Genomic DNA, 20,728 nt, shown 5'->3' on the forward strand with positions numbered 1-20,728 from the left:
GTTCAGTTCAGTTCAGCTCCAATCAGTTCAGTTCAGTTCAGTTCAGCTCAGTTCAGTAAATATGAACAGGCCCTTGTTGTCGTCATTTATCTTACTTTATCTACAAAAGATTGGATAACACTACACTTTATCATTTATTTTACTTTATCTATGGAGTATGTTATTCTTTAACTCATTCACTTTTGAGAGTGAAAGGAAACTAAAGGGAACAAATATAAGAAATTAAATATTAAATTAAACCACGTTACCTTAACTACTAATATTATCAAAGTTAAATACATGAATAGTAATAAAAAAAACAGAAAAGTCAATTTACAAATTTAACAAAATTATTTGTCAACCTCGTACCACACGGGCATCATACTTATTGTTAAAATTAAATTAAAGCTGTTTTTATTTTCATGCAACAAATGGTTGGGTATGGACTATCAGCTAGAACCACTACTAGAAAACACCTTGTTTCCGACGGAATATTTTCGTCGGTGTAGGCTAAAATTCCATCGCAAATCAGCTTTCCGACGGAAATTAAGGTCCGTCGGAGGGATTTCGTCGGAAATAAGGTGTTTTCTAGTTGTGAACTGGATCAACACATGATTAAATCTATATAGTCATAATAGATGTCGTATAACATGAAAATAAGGATACAAACGAAAAAAGAGATTAGATAAAAAATACTTCAAACTCTAACAATACCTTTTGTGATTGTATAGAGGACTATGAAGAAATTAGAGGCAGACAAAAGGAGAAAGTCCTACAAAATATAAGAAAATGGATACAAATTAAATATAAATTATTAAAGTAGCGAAGCATTATATTATTGATCATACCAATTTATATTAAAGTAGTGTGAAGCATTAATCATAGAATAGAGTGTAATACCTCAGAGATGGTGGATAAATCTTCTAAGGTCTTGAAAATTGCATATAATCGATCTCAATATAAGGAATATGTGAGATTTTGGGCCATTCAGATTCAACCCCATCGTTGTCTTTGGCACGTATTCTGTCTCTCAAAAGTGGGCAATTAAAAATGAGAAGACGTTGTAGCTGAGTGAGGTGATCTTTTGAAGGAAGGTACTTTAAGCTGAGGCAACTACGTAATGTCAATTGTTGAAGTGAAGACAGGGTGCCTATCCACTCAGAAAGTTCTAGCAATGTAGTAAAACCATAGATTTCCAAAATTTGAAGGCATGGGAGGTGGAGTCGAAATAGTTGTTGAGGCAGAGACTTGGCATTGACGGCATTTTCAAGACCGCCGTGCAATGCTAGCCGTACAAGAGATTCTTGACTGCTGGTCGTGACAATTACATCTGTGTCATCAGACAAGAATCGTCTATTGTCATACTCATTGATTTCAAACATGTCCGTTTCTAATTCTCGAAGGTGTGGAAGATGTGGAATCAGTTCTAGAATGGGATTTTTCCAATCTCTAGAAAAGATATTTAGAACCTCCAGAGAGGTGCATTGCTCCAAACCGGTTGGGATTCTTGTTAACATAAAACATCTAATATTCAATACGCGTAGGGAAAACAGGCCTTGGAACATATCATCCGGAAGGGAAAGCAGGAAGTGGGAACCGCAAATGCTCAATTCACATAGGGAAGAGAGGCCGCAGAATGTACCATTTGGAATACGAGATAATGATACACAATCGTCTATCTCCACTGTCTTAAGAGAAACGAGAGACTTCAATCCAGCAGGTAAAGACGTCAACTTCTGACATTCTATTAAACGTAAACTCTCCAGTTTCGTACAACTTGATAGCTCCTGAGGAAGGCTTGTCATTTCATTCATGCTTTCCACACTAAGAGAAGTGAGATTACCACTATTGTGATAATTGATGATATCCAACGGTTGAGTCCCACCGACATCCTTAAGCCATATATTCCTCAAAGATTTAAAGCTACTTAGGGCGGATTCAGATCTAAGGGATGGACTTGTTCCTATAGATTCTACACTAGGGCAGTTAATAATTTGTAAAGTTTCAAGACAAGGAAATGCGACTGTTGATGAGGGTGAAGGCAGTAAAGTTTTCATCCCGGAGAAATTCTCAATGTGAAGTCGTCTCAGAGCTGGAAAATATTCAATTGGAGTTGTATCAATAACATCAACGGTATTGTCGTTGATTGTGGAAAGTAACTTAAGTTGCAAGTCCCTCAGATTGGGTAGTTTTGCAAACTTAGGAAGCCATCTAGTATCAATACAACCACGTATGTTGATGTGTCTGAGATTGACTAAACTTGTCACTTCTCTTGGTAGCTCCTTTAACTTGCAATCATGTATTTTCAAACTCTGTAGTTGGTAGAGTTCACAAATAGAGTCTGGCAATGTTTCCATTTTATTACCAGATAAGTCAAGATATCGGAGATGCCTCAATTCACCAATGTTAGATGGTACCTCACTAATTTCTTGATTAATTAGTGCCAAAGTGCGTAAGTTTTTTGCACGCGTCAACAAATCCCATCTTTTTTTAATTTTTTGGTCAACAGGTGAGACAAGCCCCAACAAAACTGCTTCAAGGTCAAACAAATCATCTGATTCCCAACTAATCGCACCGCACCAACGACAATTTACACTATCTAGTATCCCTAGTATCGTTCGTAGCTTATGTAGTTTTTCCTCCTTTATAGTTTCCAAAAATCCTTCTTTCCCTTTAAAAGAGAATACGAGATGTCGATAGTCGAAGCTGTTGAAGCTGTTATCCGAGACAAGTCTTGGTTTATGTTCCCATACCAACAAATCTTTTCGAGATATATGGAGTGCAAGATCATGGACTAAATCGTGCATCGTATAAACATAAGTGGATTCTCGACGTGAAAAGGAATAAGTGGATTCTTCTTGATGTAAGAATGAGTGATTCAACAGAGTTTTAAAATATTTCTCACCCCTTTCTTCCATTGTCAATGTCGAGTTGCTTGATTCAGCTTTATCCAGGAAGCCTTGAGCGGCCCATAGAGCAATCACGTCATCCTTCTCTAGTTTACTGTCTTTAGGGAATACGGCACAATAAGCAAAACATTGTTTCAAAGAAAGACTAGGTAAATTGTTGTAACTCAACAATAATGATGGTAAGATGAAGTTCTTATCATCTTGTGACAACTCCCATATGTCACTTCCTTCTACCGATTCCCACTCCGATATACTCATCTTTGATCGCAGTATGCCTCCCACGGCTTTTATTGCCAAAGGAACACCCTTACACTTCCTAACAATTTTTTTCCCAACAACCTCAAACGAAGCTACATTCGACCATGATCCGCTACTAAACGCTCTCTGCTTCATCAACTCCCAACTCTCTTCACTTGACAATCCTTCTAACTCGTGTACATAGGTTGCTCCTGCTTTCTCCGCGACATCAAAGCTACGCGTAGTAATCAAGATCACACTCTTTGCAAAACTCCCAATTTTTTGGACTAATTGGTTTTTCATGGCATCCCATAGCTCTAGGTCGTCATTCCATACATCATCGAGTACGAGCAAGAACTTCTCCCCTTGTAACTCATCTATTTTGCAATTGTTCTGTGCGAATGATTCTACCATTTCTTTGGAAAACCTTTCAACATTGAAATCCTCAGACACACATACCCAAGCTTTTTTATTAGCATAATGCACTTTGACTTTCTCATGTTCATATAAACGTCTTGCTAATGTTGTCTTACCTAGACCTTGATAAACAATATATATAATAATAAGAAAAAAAAAGTATATCAGACATATAAATTCAAATTAGTACTATAAAAAAGCATAGCTATGGGAGAGAAAAAAATAAAAAAAATAAATAAAAAAATAAAAAATAAAAAATAGAAGCATACTGTAACTGTAAGTCATATCATTGCAACATTGGTAGTTTAGTTTACTCATTTTTCCTCTTTCGTTGTTTATTTATTATTTTTTATTTTATTATTATTTTTTTTGATATATTTTTTTGAAACCAAAAAAAAAAAGAGATATATTTTATACTACTTTTCTACTGTTACATTTTCATATGGAAAAAATACCCGAAATAATCCCAGCTTTGAGGCGTTCGCAATAAATAATTCCACCTTTAGGTTATTTTTAATAATCGACCTTTACATCCAATCCGCTCAAAATAGTCCCAACCGATCATGTAACTTGTTATATATAACAACTTAAATGACACGTGGCGGCCTGTGATTAGTCAAAAAAATAAAAAATAAAATAATTTTTTTTAAAAAAAAGAAAAACTAAAAAAAAAAAAAGTACACTAGGTAGTAGGCACCCCAACCCCAACATTCGTTAACAACTCCACTCCCCACCCACCGAAAACCGCCTTTACTTCCCCTAAAACCACCCCGATTCTCGCTCCTCTTCCCCTAAAACTACCCCAATTCCAATAAATTTATCGAGTTTCAAAAATAAAAGAACTGTGACTGAGTTGTTGCCGCCGGCCATGTTACTTCCACTGCAACAGCCCGACCACCACAGCAGCCTATCGTCGAGGCGAGGCCGAAGCCCAGCCTCAGCACCGCCGGCCGAAGCACTCAGACCGAAAACCCAGCCACCACCCCTCTCCAAATTGCCACACATGCTGCCCCCTAGCTTCTTATCCTACCGTTAGAGCCGCTTAACTGAGCACCATGCCTAGAGGAAGCAACATCCAGCCGCGCAATCAGGCGAAGTTCCCAGCCACGCCAAAAGCTGCGTTATGGTGGAGGTTAGGTTGCATCAGGGAATTTGGGAATGGCTGGTTTTTTTTTTTTTTAATAGAAATAAAGTTAAAAAATCACTTAGGATCATTTTGAGCGAACACCCCAAAGGTGGGATTATTCCGGGAAATTTTTCCTTTCCTTTTTGGCGTTCCCTAAAATCATTAAATATATATTTTTTTCAAATTTATACTCATACGGAGTATGTACCTACTTTTGTTGCCAGACTTGCCACTATTTAGATTTATCTTTTTTTATTTTTTTATAGGGGTGCAACATGAAGACTTCCCAGGAGGTTACCTATCCTAGTACTACTCTCGCCCAAGCACGCTTAACTGCGGAGTTCTAATGAGATCCGGCGCATTAGTGATGTTATGATCACAATCCACTATTCACATTTATCAAAATAATTATCTACTCTCAAAACAACTATTCATATTGAACAAAACAGAATTAGTGTAGTTAATGATATGTTTTCATTTGTGTAATTTTTTTTCGTTTTTAGCTCCTTATAAGTGCTTTGTATAGCATTTTCTTAAGAATCAATGAATTCTACTTTTGTGATGGTTTTAATTAATTGAGTGTTTTGGGAAGTGTAAACAAAATATTGGAAGAGTTGTGGAAATTTTACAAAATTTGTGTTTACAAGAGTTTAAAAATAAAAAAAATTTAAAAAAAATTAAAATTGACTACAGTTAATTGATAAATTTTTTTTACTACAGTTAATTGATTGATATAAAAGTAATGACGATCACATATATTTAAGGGCAAAATGGAAACCAATTATAAAATAACGTTTTCAATATAAACTTTACGTTTTCATAAAAAATACAAATCAATGTGAATAATACGAAGTACTAAGTAAGAGATAACCACTACTTGTATAATTCATTATTAAGTACTAAAGTTTAATCAATGATAGATTAATAATTAATTAATTCGGAATAAATAATTCTAATCCAATGATAAAAATTAGTTCATATGAAAAACAAGGAAAAACAAAGGAGAATGGTAAATTTACCTCCTATTCCAACGATGGCAATAATAGTAAGTTGACGTTTCTCGTTGTCAAAATTGCATAGCTTTTCTAGCAACTTTTTCTCATCATCATCCCTTCCCACGAATTCAGAAGCATTCGCGGCTGCAAATTTTCGAACTTGATCCAAATTTCCTTTCTCAAAATCAGCATCATTATGAAAAGCTGATGCAGTTACAGCCTCTCTAGCTAGCTTCACTTGTTTGAGACCAATATTTTGGGCCTCCTTGTCTAGCTCATCGAACTTGGCAAGAATCTCGCGTAACGTATGAGCCATACGATAGCGGAAGACAATTTCACGAGTACAATTGGTGAATAACTCGCACATCTTTTTCTTGTGTGAGAGATTCTTACCTTGCTCAATTTTTCGACGTAGAATTTCATAGGCGTAGTCATCCATAACATCACCAACAAAATATGCTACATCCTTTACTTTTTGGAGCCAACGGTTGACGAGTTGGCTCTTTTCTGGATGCTTTGCTTTTCCTACATCCTCTAAAAATGCTTGGATGTCTAAGAACTTGTCATTGATCTTTTTAATGTTATCTTCGAAACCCCACACAAGGCTTATCTCCTCCCAAGCTTGCGCTGCCACCAACTCGGCCACCGCCTTCACCGCGTCCACTGCAAGGTCTACCATCTTGTACTGTTGGGTGATATGATTAATAGGTAATATTTTTGTGATCTAAAGAGGATATGTGTCTTCTTTGACTGCAATATGTATGTTGGTTGTTCTTTTTTGCATAGCCATTTTTTATGATCTTGTACTCTTTAAATAATAACGTTTTATTCCTTGCTTTCAGTAAAATTATATATTCTTTACTTGATACAAGTTTTTTTTTAATTCTTATTGGGAAAATTCAAGTTTATCAATTTGATAAACAAAATGGCACAATTCTAAATAAATCAATAACTTTTTATTAAATATGAGTCCCACTGTTGTTGATATATTTACGAAAATGTCATGATAACTGTGCATTTATGATGTTTTATTTACCATTTTGCCATTTGATAAACAAATTTTGTTTATTAATTTTTTTTTTCTGAGGGATTTTTTTGTTTATCAAATTAATTAACTGGAACTTACTCATTCTTATTACTTAGCTTTGGGTAAAGTTATTAATATCCCTTGCTTCTTACAGAGTCTCATTTATATCTTATCTAGCTTGCTTTGAATTTTTCTCTGTGGAGGGGTGTATCCGGTTTTCTTTAAAAAAAAAAAAAGGCGTAATGAATATTTAGTTGTTCATTAAAGAACATATAGTTGTTTTGTAAAGAACTTATAACTATTTTATAAAGAACATCCAGTTTTATAAGTTTTTTTTTGTAAATCTATAGAACATTTGTAATATTAGTAAAGAACATCATAATTTTGAAGAACATTATTCATATAGTAAATGTACATTTTGGTATAAATGATCATGTATGTATATGAAAAAGTACATTTTACTGTATTATAATGTACATTGTATTATATTCTAATGAACATATATGTTATAATGTTGGTTACATGTCTAATGTACACTGTATTATTTGGATCATGTAAGTATATGAAAAAAAGAACATTTTACAGTATTTTAATGTACATTGTATTATTTGGATCTACAACTTTATCTAAATTTATCTATTTGCTTGCTTTCTTCTTCCAAAATGTATTAATCGATCGATCTTCTTCAAGAACTTCATTTTATTTCTCATTCCAACATTAAAATTACACATCAAAATCGCAATTAATTCCCAATAAAATCAAATATTACAATTTTCAATCAAATTTATAAAGAACAAACACTCAAACTCGCTCAAAATAAACAAGTATGAATGTCAAATAAACAAGTTTGAATATCGAATTTGGTCTTACCTTTCATTTTTATATGTCATCTTGAACAATTTTGGACTCAAAATTTTGAATTTCTTGAAATTTTGCTTGAGGTTTGAGGAATTTAAATGGGTTTGAAGTTTTGTTTGGAGAGAGAAAGTGAACTTTTGGTAAAAAAAAAAATTGATCGAAATGATTTGTAATTAATGTATGGTAAAAAAAAACAATTATAGTACTATTTATTTAATTTATTATACAAAATTTCTTTCAAAAAAAAATATACTTCCTCCGTTAATGGTTATTTGCAACAAAAGGTATTATTTGTGAGATATAAAATATTCCTTTGTTGCAAATAACCATTAACGGAGGAAGTATACAAAATTGTTGCAAAAAAATCTGATGTACATTATAAATGAACACTATGTTCTTTTATGTATATGTCCATGTACATTATAAATGAATACTATGTTCTTTTATATGCCCATGTACATTAGTATACACCTGCATGTATATTCCGCCTTTTTGTATTTTGGAGTGGATGCACCATGGGCATGGTGCTCCATAGTGCATCCGCCCTGCATGAACCACCAATTATGCTTGCTTTATGTGAAGTGCGTAATAGATTCCATTCTTTTTTAATTGACAAGTTAACACCATCAATTATATCATGTAGCTTTGGGTAAAGTTACTTATATCCCTTGCTTCTTACCGAGTCTCATTTTTATCTTATCTAGCTTGCTTTATGTGAAGTGCATAATAGATTCCATTCTTTTTTACTGTAATTGACAAGTTGACAACATCAAAGATATCATGTAGCTTTGGGTAAAGTAATTAATTTATGCCTTGCTTCTTAATACCGAGTCTCATTTTTATCTTATCTAGCTTTCTTTACGTGAAGTATATGATAGATTCCATTCTTTCTTAACTGAAAATTTTAAATGATTAAAATTTTAATTTTAAATGATTAAAGTGAAGGAATTGTGTCTTCGATAAGTGCAATTACTAGATATATCAAGGATCACTATTATGGAGATAATAAGTTCATTCTATTGGGGCGTCATCCTCTGTTGCTAGACTATGAGAGATGATCTTTGGGCTAGTCAAATAGCCCAAAGCCCTTTAGAATGGATCCTATGTTGGTCACACACAAGGGTATTGGGTTAAGCAAGTTAGAGGCCCATTTATGGGCCTCATGAGCAATCAATTAGTCATAAGCTTGAGTGGGCTAAGTATAGTTTGAGTAGGAATAGGAAGTGGGCTTGGATTTGGACTTGGGCTATTATTTAGAGATGTGATCTATAAATAATAGCCTTGCCTAGGGTTGAATTAAGTCACAATTGACATTACAGTGAATTGTGAAACAAGCAACCACCATCCAAAAGACCCTCTTCCTCCCTCTCTCACACGCCACCTCTCTCCTCACCTCTCACCCACGGCCGGCCACCCCTAGTGGCCCTCGTGGTGTTGCACGGTGTTTCTTGCCTAGTTGATCGTTCTTCCATCTCCATAGAAGGTCGATAGAAGTGTTCTCTCGAGACTAACTAGCATTAGTGGAGGCCTTAATCCGTGCCCGTGGACTGAATAGAGGAATCGCGTTTGAGGTTCTTTATCTCCCCATTGTTCTTGCTCGATCATCGTGGAATCACGCTTCAAAGGTATAATTCTTACTTCTTTATGTGTTATGCATGAGATCCTTGGTTTGGTGCTATATGAATATGATTCATTTTAATTCCGCATTTAGTACCTATAATCTCCTACAGTGGTATCAGTTAGCCTCTTGCATCTACATATATTGAGTAATAATTCTTTGATAATCCACAATTTTAATTCAATTAGGAGGGAGAATATTTAATTATGAGTCAATTGTTATATTAAATGTGATTTAACAATATAGAATCATTAAAGGTGTTTAATTTGCTCCATATTAACCATAAATTTGATCCGTATTTGCCCTAATAAAAATCGAAAATTCGAAACCCTAAAACCCTAATTTCGAAATTTTCGAAATTTAAACCCTAATTTGTGAAATTTGTGTTTAAATTTTGATTTAATTCGATGGTAATATGTTTAAGGAATTTAATCTATTTGATTACATGTTAAAATTATGAATTTTTCATGGTCAAATTATTTAATTTAAGTGTTAAATTAAATTGGGGATTAATTTCATCAAGAACCCTAATTTCAAAATTGAATATGATTTAATTTTGGAATTAAATGGACCACATTAAGTTTTAATTAATTTTTACAAGAGTTGTTTTGATTAATTAAAATAATTTTTAAAAAAAATTAAAAAAAAAAAGGGGAAACAGCAGCAGCACCGCGGCTGGGTGGCGCTGCCACGGTGGTGCCGCTGCTGGTGGTCCAGGAGGGAGGGGGCGGGGCCGGGTCAGGCAGCAAGGAGCAGCGCAGCAGTGCCGCAGCCTTGCGTGTGCTGCTGCTGCTGCTGTTCCTGCGTTACTGCAGGGGCAGCGGCCACCGTGGCCGGCTCCGGCTGGCCACACCACGGTGGCTAACGCGGTTTGTTAAAAAAAAAAAAATTATTTTATTTTATTTTAAGATAAAATCAGATTTCAAAATTTTAAAAGATAAGTTTAAATTTTGAAAAGGATAATTAACAAAATTAAAGTTGTTATTTTTGTTAAGTTTGGATAATTATGGAGCAAAAGATTCTATAAGGATAATAATTGATTAAATAATGTGATTATCTCATAATTATTTATGGATAGTAATTGATTTAAAATATGTGATTGGCAAGTAATTAGGATAGAATTCCTAAATTAGTTAGGATAATCATGGAAAATAAATATGATTTATATTCCATAATTTCAAATAAGATTTGATTCTATCTCATACCTAAATTAAAATATATGATATTTTATAATTGGTCATGATTAATATATGATATTATCTAATTACAGTAATTAATTAAAATATGAGATATTTATAGCCATGTTTCCTTTATTATAGACATTCGATATTGTAGTTTAGGAAAGCATGATGAGTGATTTATTATATGGCACTTTATAATATATGATATTGTTTATTGCTATATATAGACTAGTATGGCCCATAGATTCTAAAATACGATCTGCGCATCGTGAAGTATTTTTGTAATCTAAATACGGTCAGCGTACCGTTGAGTTTTTTGTAATTTATTTTATTTTATTTAAGTAGTAGTAGAATAGAATAAAATTACAGGTTGCAGTTGATCCAAAAACCAATGAAGTGAAGGCCCAATGGAGCAAGATGGATGAGATCCATGAAGGTTCAAGTGGGAGCATTTTACTTTATTAGTTTTCTTAGGATTAAGGGGCCATACTATGTCATGTTTTATTGCATTAGTAGATTATGCATGTTTAGGTTTATTTATGTTGCTTGATGATGCGCTAGAGTTCACTATAAAATCACAACATAATAAATCTAGATCCCAGTAATATTGATGCAGCTTTTCCAATTAAAAACCCGATGAAAACCTTGATCGTTTGTGGTGGGTCAGCACTCAGCTGAGTATCATAATATATCTTGGGGAAGTGGGGGTAGAACTGCATAACTACACTTTTAATTGGTTATATTCAACAAGGTTACCTAAATAGTTTAGAACCTTGAAGCTAAGAGTAATAATTAAACATGCGATGGTTAATTATTCAAACCAAGAATTACAAGAGTTGTAATCAGTAAAGAGTTTACTCACCTTGAAAATGTAATGGTTGATGCGGGGATTCACTCTGGTTAATTATTGCACAAATAAAGGATCTTGGAATCATTTTATTCGATAGGGGTCAATTTAATATTGAATAAAATGCTTTAAAGTTACCAATAACCAAAATTATGGTACTTTAAATTTATTAAACATAATTATTGAATTTTGCCTCGTTTTGTTTTTGTTTGTAGATGAATAACTTATATGACAACGCAGAATTACCAATGAAACTCAATTTAAGGCTTAATCTCAGAAACTACAGGCAATGGGAGGGCGAATTGAGAAATGTTCTCACAAGCTTTAAGCTTGATGCTCGTCTATATGTTCCCGTTGAGAACAAGTGTGCTCCTGGTCAGGACCCTGCATTGCATGCAAAACTGGTTTTGGATGCAATAAAGGTCAAGAACCTAATACTGGATTCTATACCAAACTGTTGGTATAATAAATTCAGAAGGTATGAGGTGACCAACTTATATCAATGTCTTCGTGCTATCTGTAGAGGTGGCATGGGGGCATTGGGTAGCGGAGGATCAAACGATCCACATGTAAGAGAGATCGTTAACTCGATCCCTCAGATTTACTATTCTTGGGCTGACAGTTTGAGGTATGAGACATACCAGATTCATAGTAACATAATGGCAAAGAAACTTTTGCCTGGTCAGTCAGTGAGGAATCATGTCACAGAATTGGTTGATATGATCAACCAAATGGATGTCCTTGGGAAACCGATTGATGATGACTATGCACGTGACATTATCTTGTTCTCGCTCCATGCTGGTTTTGACATTGTGAGACTTTCTCATAATGATGAGGGATCATCAGCGAATTTGATCAACATCTTACTTAACCATGCTGAGGAGTACCTGGTTAGGAGAGATTGCCAGTGCTTCTATTGTGGTGGATGGCAAGTCCATACACCAAGGTGTCCCCATTATACACCAGTAAAAACAGAAGGTAAGGAGTTACTTGATGTTTTTGTTGTAGAAATTAATCTTACTTCATCTTCTACTTGGGTATTTGATACCGGTTGTGGTGCTCATATCGTTAATGACGTGCAGGGCTTGAAAGGAAGTAGGAAGCTAGATCCAGGGGAAGTAACACTTCGAGTAGGAAATGGAGCAAAAGTTGCTGCACTTGCTATTGGGAGTTATCATTTGAGACTTCCTTCTGGATTAATTTTAATACTTAATAATTGTTATTTCGTTCCCAGCATTACCAAAAACATTATTTCAGTTCCAGTTTTAGATACTGAAGGTTTTTCGTTTGAAATAAGAGACAAGCGTTGTTTTATTTCGAAAGAAAACATGTTATATGCTAATGCTAGATTAATTAATGGTTTGTATGTTTTGGAATATACAACTCATGTCTACAACATAGATCACAAAAAGCACAAAACAGATGGTTCAAACCCAACTTACCTATGGCATTGTAGGCTTGGACATATTAACCAAAAGCGCGTCCAAAAAATTACATAAGGATGGACTCCTTTCTTTTTTTGATTATGAATCATTTGAAAACTGTGAGTCATGCTTGCTTGGGAAAATGACTAAGTCACCCTTTACGGGTATAGGTGAAAGAGCCAGTGATCTTTTGGGACTCATACATACAGATGTGTGTGGACCAATGAGTTCAAAAGCTAGGGGTGGATTTAGCTACTTCATTACTTTTACTGATGATTTAAGTAGATATGGTTACATTTACTTAATGAAGCACAAGTCGGAAGCCTTTGAAAAGTTCAAAGAATTCCAGAATGAAGTACAAAACCAACTTGGGAAGACAATTAAGGCACTACGATCTGATCGTGGTGGCGAATATTTAACCCAAGAATTTGATGAACATCTGATTAATTGTGGAATACTTTCACAATTAACACCTCCAGGGACACCTCAATTAAATGGAGTGTCAGAAAGGAGAAATAGGACTCTACTAGATATGGTTAGGTCCATGATGAGCTTTACTGATCTTCCCATATCTTTTTGGGGATATGCATTAGGAGCAGCTTCCAGAGTACTAAACAGAAGCCCATCCAAAGCAGTTGAGAAGACACCATATGAATTATGGAAAGGAAAAGTTTCAAATTTGTCTTATCTCAAGATTTGGGGTTGTGAAGCCTATGTAAAACGTTTACAAAGCGATAAACTACACCCTAAATCAGACAAGTGTTTCTTTGTGGGATATCCTAAAGAAACACAAGGGTTTTACTTCTACAATCGCGAAGACAACAAAGTGTTTGTTGCTCGCTATGGTGTCTTTCTAGAAAAGGAATTTCTATCTAGAAAGCCAAGTGGGAGTAAAGTGGTTCTCGAAGAAATTCGAGACGAGCAACAAATAGATGTGGATAACACCACATCAGAGGCGAGGGCGCATGAAACGATTAATCATGCGTCGGAGCAAGCTAATTCCACCAGCGAAACTCCTATCGCCCCACTTGAATCTAATTCATGCGAAAATCTTCAAGGAGTTGGAGAGAAAATTTCTACTGTTGCTCCTACCCCACGTAGGTCTGACAGAATCAGAAACAAACAGTTTGTCGATGTCCTGTTAACTGAGGATTCTGAAATCTTCTTATTGGAGAATGAGGAACCCACAACCTACAAGCAAGCTTTGGTGAGCCCCAACTCAGATAAATGGCTTGAGGCCATGAAATCCGAAATGGAGTCAATGTCTGAAAATAAAGTGTGGACCCTAGTTGACTTGCCTAATGGGGTAAAACCCATTGGTTGCAAATGGGTCTACAAGATTAAAACAGACAAGGATGGAAATGCCTACATCCATAAAGCAAGACTAGTTGCAAAAGGGTTTAGACAGATTCATGGTATTGACTATGATGAAACCTTTTCCCCAGTAGCAATGCTTAAGTCCATTCGGATTCTTCTAGCGATCGTCGCATTCTACGATTACGAGATATGGCAGATGGATGTCAAAACCGCCTTCTTGAATGGGTTCTTGAAGGAGGAAGTGTATATGACACAACCTGAGGGTTTTGAAGATCCAGAAAATCCTAGTAAGGTATGCAAGCTTGAGAAATCCATTTATGGATTGAAACAGGCATCCAGGAGTTGGAATCTTCGTTTTGATGAAGCGATCAAAAGGTTTGATTTTGTCAAAAGTGAAGAGGAACCTTGTGTATACAAGAAGTTTAGTGGGAGCAGCATAGTTTTCTTAGTCTTGTATGTAGATGACATACTTCTCATGGGAAATGACATACCAATGCTTGAGTCAGTCAAGGAATGGTTGAAGAGTTGTTTCTCCATGAAAGACTTAGGTGAAGCTGAGTACATTTTGGGAATCAAAATCCATAGAGACAGGTCTCGAAGGATGATTGGACTAAGTCAAGAAACTTATATTGATAAGGTTCTTGACAGGTTCGAGATGACAAACTCCAAGAGAGGTTTTCTCCCCATGTCCCATGGCATTACGCTCAGTAAATCTCAATGCCCGGTTATGCCAGATGAGATGAGACGTATGGCTATCATTCCTTATGCCTCTGCAATAGGATCGATAATGTATGCCATGATTTGTACAAGGCCGGATGTTGCATATGCTCTAAGCATGTGCAGCAGGTTTCAGGCAAATCCAGGTGAAGCACACTGGACAGCTGCCAAGAACATCCTTAAGTACTTGAGAAGGACAAAAGGAATGTTTCTAGTGTATGGTGGCAAAGATGAGTTGGTTGTCAAAGGTTATACGGATGCGAGTTTCCAAACAGACAGGGATGACTTCAGATCTCAATCTGGATACATTTTCTGTCTGAATGGAGGAGCAGTGAGCTGGAAGAGTTCGAAGCAAAGCACTGTCGCAGACTCTACAACAGAATCAGAGTATTTGGCTGCTGTTGAAGCAGCTAAGGAAGCTGTTTGGATAAAGAAGTTCCTGACTGAGTTGGATATTGTACCAAGTTCTCAAAAGGGTATCGAGATATATTGTGACAATAATGGAGCTATTGCTCAATCCAAGGAAGCTAGGTCACACTTCAAATCCAAACATGTAGAGAGGAAGTTTCACCTCATTCGAGAGATCGTTGACAGAGGAGATGTCAAGATGAGCAAAATTCACACGGATGAGAACATCGCTGATCCGCTTACTAAACCCCTTCCAATGCACAAGCATGAGAAGCATACTAGTGCAACTGGATTGAAGCGAATGGTGTAATTAGAAGATGTTTTTGTTTTGAGAAAACAAATTACATATGTAATACATTTATTTGCAGAATTATGTTTAATTGGAAATTATTTTCTTCTCTTATTTAATTGTGGTTTCAAAATTAAATGAAATGTCCAAAATAATTATGGATTGATGGGCTCATCAGGTTATCTATTCGATAGAGACTTGGTGTATGAAACCCCACAGGTGAACAAAATCCACATATTATTTAAGTTCCTAGTTCGAAATCATTAAAGTGGACATAAATGATTTCAATGAATGGACTAGCATGTAAGATTGATTGGATAGCTCGGTTTCATGGGCTATAGGAGCATAGTGATGAGGCTCGGTCAATCACATGGATGTGCATGAATGATGCAGGATCGAACTATAGACCAAACTTTGAAGTTCAAGTATAGAACTTCCGGATATATTAGTGGATTCCTTTGACATGAGTGGAACATTTATTTCATTCAATGGATGATATAACTGTGGTACATTCAAACGTCTACCCGTAACTAGAGATTATAAAGGGTGTTTCCTGGTTATTTCAGAAATTGAGTGGGAGCTTTGGTTGCCACAAGATTGGATAGAGTCTACCTATTAAATTAGGAATGTGTCATGTTTTGGCCTCTTGAAGAGGGAGAATTCAGAAAATGCATGGCCGTGCTCAAATGTGTTACATAGTAAACATTTGTTTTGTAATTCTAACTCAGATTTCAAGAAACGATTTATGGATTAATATGGATTAGCATGAGATGCAATCATATTATCAAATCGACACAAAGTGACTTAAGGAATTTGAATATTGCGCACTTGTCTCAGACAAGTGGGAGATTGAAGGAATTGTGTCTTCGATAAGTGCAATTACTAGATATATCAAGGATCACTATTATGGAGATAATAAGTTCATTCTATTGGGGCGTCATCCTCTGTTGCTAGACTATGAGAGATGATCTTTGGGCTAGTCAAATAGCCCAAAGCCCTTTAGAATGGATCCTATGTTGGTCACACACAAGGGTATTGGGTTAAGCAAGTTAGAGGCCCATTTATGGGCCTCATGAGCAATCAATTAGTCATAAGCTTGAGTGGGCTAAGTATAGTTTGAGTAGGAATAGGAAGTGGGCTTGGATTTGGACTTGGGCTATTATTTAGAGATGTGATCTATAAATAATAGCCTTGCCTAGGGTTGAATTAAGTCACAATTGACATTACAGTGAATTGTGAAACAAGCAACCACCATCCAAAAGACCCTCTTCCTCCCTCTCTCACACGCCACCTCTCTCCTCACCTCTCACCCACGGCCGGCCACCCCTAGTGGCCCTCGTGGTGTTGCACGGTGTTTCTTGCCTAGTTGATCGTTCTTCCATCTCCATAGAAGGTCGATAGAAGTGTTCTCTCGAGACTAACTAGCATTAGTGGAGGCCTTAATCCGTGCCCGTGGACTGAATAGAGGAATCGCGTTTGAGGTTCTTTATCTCCCCATTGTTCTTGCTCGATCATCGTGGAATCACGCTTCAAAGGTATAATTCTTACTTCTTTATGTGTTATGCATGAGATCCTTGGTTTGGTGCTATATGAATATGATTCATGTTAATTCCGCATTTAGTACCTATAATCTCCTACATAAAGAGCATAACTTTTGTTACTACCTTTATCATTAAATAAAAGTCTCATCGACTTTTACTTAGAAATAGAGACCCGGAATATATGTTGTTACGTATACTTTAGATGTCATTTTAATTATCAAATGTGATTATGAATCGATCTATTCACATTTTACGGTTAAAAGGTTGGGGGTCGGGTTTGATGTTGTTGGGATTTGGGCTGTACACGATTTGGTTTGGGGTAGTTTAGGGGGTAAATCTGCACCAAAAATCGCAATTTTGCGGTTTCAAATTTTCCCAAACCGCATTCCTAACCGGTGCAGTGCGGTTTCAAAATTTTCAAATTTAAATAGCAATTTGGTGCGGTGTCTCGTTTAACCGCAATTTTTCAAAGAAAAAGAACATTTGCTTAAATTAACTAAGAATCTAACATACAATTAAACAACTAATTAGTTGAAAAACTAATATATATAATTGAAAAATTTTACAACCAATTAAACTACAAACAATCAAACATACAATATATACACTAAATAATTCCCTAAAAACCCCCAAATTAGAAAGTAGCAGAAAATTAAAAATAAAATAAACAAAATAAAAATAAAAATAAAATTTAAAAAAAAAAAAAAAAAAACATATATACCGGTTAGAAGAAAGGAAAAATGGATCTTGCAATTTTGTTATTTTTGTTGTTTTAATAACTTTGAGTATTAGGGCCTGTTCATATTTACTTAATTTCAGTTCCGTTCAGTTCAGTTCCAATCAGTTCAGTTCAGTTCCAATCAGTTCAGTTCAGTTCAGTTCAGCTCTTAATTTCCCTCTCACATAAAATATTCATTTCAGCTCAGTTCAGTTCAATTCAGTTCAGTTCATTTCCAATCAGTTCAATTCAGTTCAGTTCAGTTCAGCTCAATTCAGTAAATATGAACAGGCCCTTAGAAAGTCTTATTTGGTTTATCTTACTTTTGCTTATCTGATTTGATTTGGTCTGATCTGATTGTCTGATTTGACCAAACTTAGGGCCTGTTCACATTTACTTAATTTCAGTTCAGTTCAGCTCCAATCAGTTCAGTTCAGTTCAGTTCAGTTCAGCTCTTAATTTTCCTCTCACATAAAATATTCATTTCAGCTCAATTCAGTTCAGTTCAGTTCAGTTCAGTTCAGCTCCAATCAGTTCAATTCAGTTCAGTTCAGCTCAATTCAGTAAATATGAACAGGCCCTTAAACCTTAAGTGTGTACGATAATTTAAAAGAAAAAATATATCAACTGATGGGGTCTTGTTTAGTTCACCTTATTTTTACTGATTTCAGAAAAAATAAGTTCAGATTAAATTAGAAAAAATAAATTCGGATTAGAAAAAATAAGTTCGGATCAGAACATCGTTTCATGTGCAGTTTTTTATTGCTAAATATCTTTAATTTCGCATTGAAAAAAATTGTGAAAATTGCATATTAATAAACTACACATTATTGCCAATCTTACAAGATTCCACTTGATACATTTTTTTTAGATTATCGTACACTTAAGGTTTAGGTTTGATCAAATCAAACAATCAGATTAGATCAAATGAGGAGAAAATGTAAATTACATGAAACACAAAATAAACTCAAAAGCCCGACGATGGTTGAGAGATGTTTTTCGCTTATCTGCTTCCTCCTTGACATTGAGCAAGCCCCAGTTACTCATCCTGAGTAACGAAATTTGTTACTCAAGTGGCATATATTGTAATTTTACACAAATTTTTTTTATTATTAATTTTTTTGTTTTTTTTAAAAAAATCTCCTGTGGACGTTTTTACCCCCAACTTAAAAGCACGAAATTACATCCGTGCCCCTTGAGTTACATTTGTTGTTACTCAGGATGAGTAACTTGTATTTCCTGCTTGACATTATATTGCTTGTGGACAATTATAAGGCCTTTATTAAATTTTCTAATTCGTAAATCTTCTTGACTCATATTCTGATAGGCGTGTCGCGTACCTAACAAAAATAACCTAACAAGACCACTACTATGTAGACGGGCAAGTAAGGGTCGGATCCCAAGAGACTATGGTTCAACTAATTAAATAGACTCAAGTAAACACTAAGCGAGTAACCAATCAATATCGATAGAATTAATAACTAAGAGCAATATCAACTAATAAGCAATGAATAATAATACTATGGAATTAATCAAGAACTAAAAACATCTAAGATTAAGTATCCCCACTAATATGAATCAATGCAATAGAATAATCCCTTTCCCTCAATTAAATCAATTAACATTCCATAGGACAGATGCTCCCTAAAACAATACTAAGAGTTTCTTTCGATCAACTAATAGCTTCCCTAACATGAAATCATACCTATTTTCATGGAATCATACATATTAAAGACATTGAGAACAGCATCCTATAAGTCCTAGCAAGAACAATTAGCTATTTTCATGCATAAAAGCTCTTACTTTTAATTAGGGTTCTAAAATCAATTAAGAATCAACTTTCGTTGTAAACCTAATCACATTCAATAATACTATTTCTAGTTAATCATTGATAATAAAACCAACCCTAACAAAGAAGAATTATAAATTAATTAAATTAGGAATTGGGAATCAAATAATACATCAATCCATATTAGGGTTCAACCTAACCCTAGATTATGAAACTACTCACACATGATAATAGAAATAGCAAGACAAAAAATTAAAGAAAACATAATAACAATAGAAAATTAAAGAGATTAAAGATGAAAGAGAAATACTTGAAATTGAATTAAGATGAATGTTTCAATGGAGTTCTATGTGTTCTCTCACAAAACAACGTAGAATGGAAAAGGCTATAATGAAAATTAGATGTTTTAAAATAGGGTTAAAACCCCTATTTATACTTTCCTAAAAATAAACATAAAATAATAAATAAAATAAATCTTCTGCGCACATGTACACGGCCGTGTGTTGATGGGTACACGATCGTGTAGCTGAGAGGTACATGAGCGTGTAGGCGGACTTCATACGGTGATGGAATCACACGACCGTGTAGCTCGTGGTACATGACCGTGTAGCAAATTAAACATTCATACTTGGAACTATCGCATGACCGTGTAGTTAAGGGTACACGGCCATGTAGCATGTAAGCGTGGATGGAAGAATCACATGACCATGTAGTCTATGGTACACGGCCATGTAGCAATATCATCATCTAGCACTCCAACTTCTTATGACTTGTAAATCTCTTTATGAAGCTCACCGATCTATCTCAAAATGTCATAGCATCCTCATCATCACTCCAAATGCTCCATTTCATCCTGAAATCACAATATAACAACCAGAATAGAAGAAATCGAGTCCACCTTGGATAAAACATACAAAAACACGAACTATAAGTTGAAATTCTATAGTAAACGCATTCCAAATAACCCAAGAATAACGGTATAATATCGACTTATCAAACTCCCCCAAGCTAGACCAATGCTTGTCCTCAAGCATTGAAACATGAAACACAAGAAGAGTAAGATAGCCTCTCAAGCAAGAATATATGTGCCAATGAATTAAAACCAAGTGAAAAACAAGAAATGCAAGTCATTGATTATAAAACCACCATAAACTTCAAGCACTCGAAATTGACAACCAATCTTTCCACACATCTCCCCTAACCAACTCAGTCATATATGAATAGCATCTCACTTTAGTTGTGCAAAATAAAACAAACAAGCCACTCATGTGTTTACAAGGTTTAGAATAAGAAATCACTCATCCTAATCGCAATTATGCACGTCGACTTCA

At 35.1% G+C, this 20,728-nt stretch overlaps 2 protein-coding genes and 1 pseudogene across 2 annotated transcripts; 1 reads left to right on the forward strand and 2 right to left on the reverse strand.

Moving 5' to 3' along the window:
- Positions 1-902: 902 nt before the first annotated feature.
- On the reverse strand, positions 903-6,342 carry LOC145613605 (putative disease resistance protein RXW24L). Its single transcript, XM_081668703.1, has 2 exons — positions 5,688-6,342; positions 903-3,664 (listed from the first exon to the last, which is right to left on the reverse strand). Exons 1-2 carry the CDS (start codon positions 6,340-6,342, stop codon positions 903-905), a joined length of 3,417 nt encoding a protein of 1,138 aa, XP_081524829.1.
- On the reverse strand, positions 4,934-5,052 carry LOC145615837 (5S ribosomal RNA; annotated as a pseudogene).
- A 2,540-nt stretch (positions 6,343-8,882) lies between the features above and the next one.
- Positions 8,883-16,103, forward strand: LOC145613606 (uncharacterized). The gene is made up of 3 exons (XM_081668704.1): positions 8,883-9,173; positions 11,410-12,172; positions 16,078-16,103. Exons 2-3 carry the CDS (start codon positions 11,410-11,412, stop codon positions 16,101-16,103), a joined length of 789 nt encoding a protein of 262 aa, XP_081524830.1. The 5' UTR covers positions 8,883-9,173.
- Positions 16,104-20,728: the final 4,625 nt, after the last annotated feature.

The sequence above is a fragment of the Chenopodium album genome, chromosome 25 (genome assembly GCF_948465745.1).
Source record: "Chenopodium album chromosome 25, dcCheAlbu1.1, whole genome shotgun sequence".
Lineage (NCBI taxonomy): Eukaryota > Viridiplantae > Streptophyta > Magnoliopsida > Caryophyllales > Amaranthaceae > Chenopodium > Chenopodium album.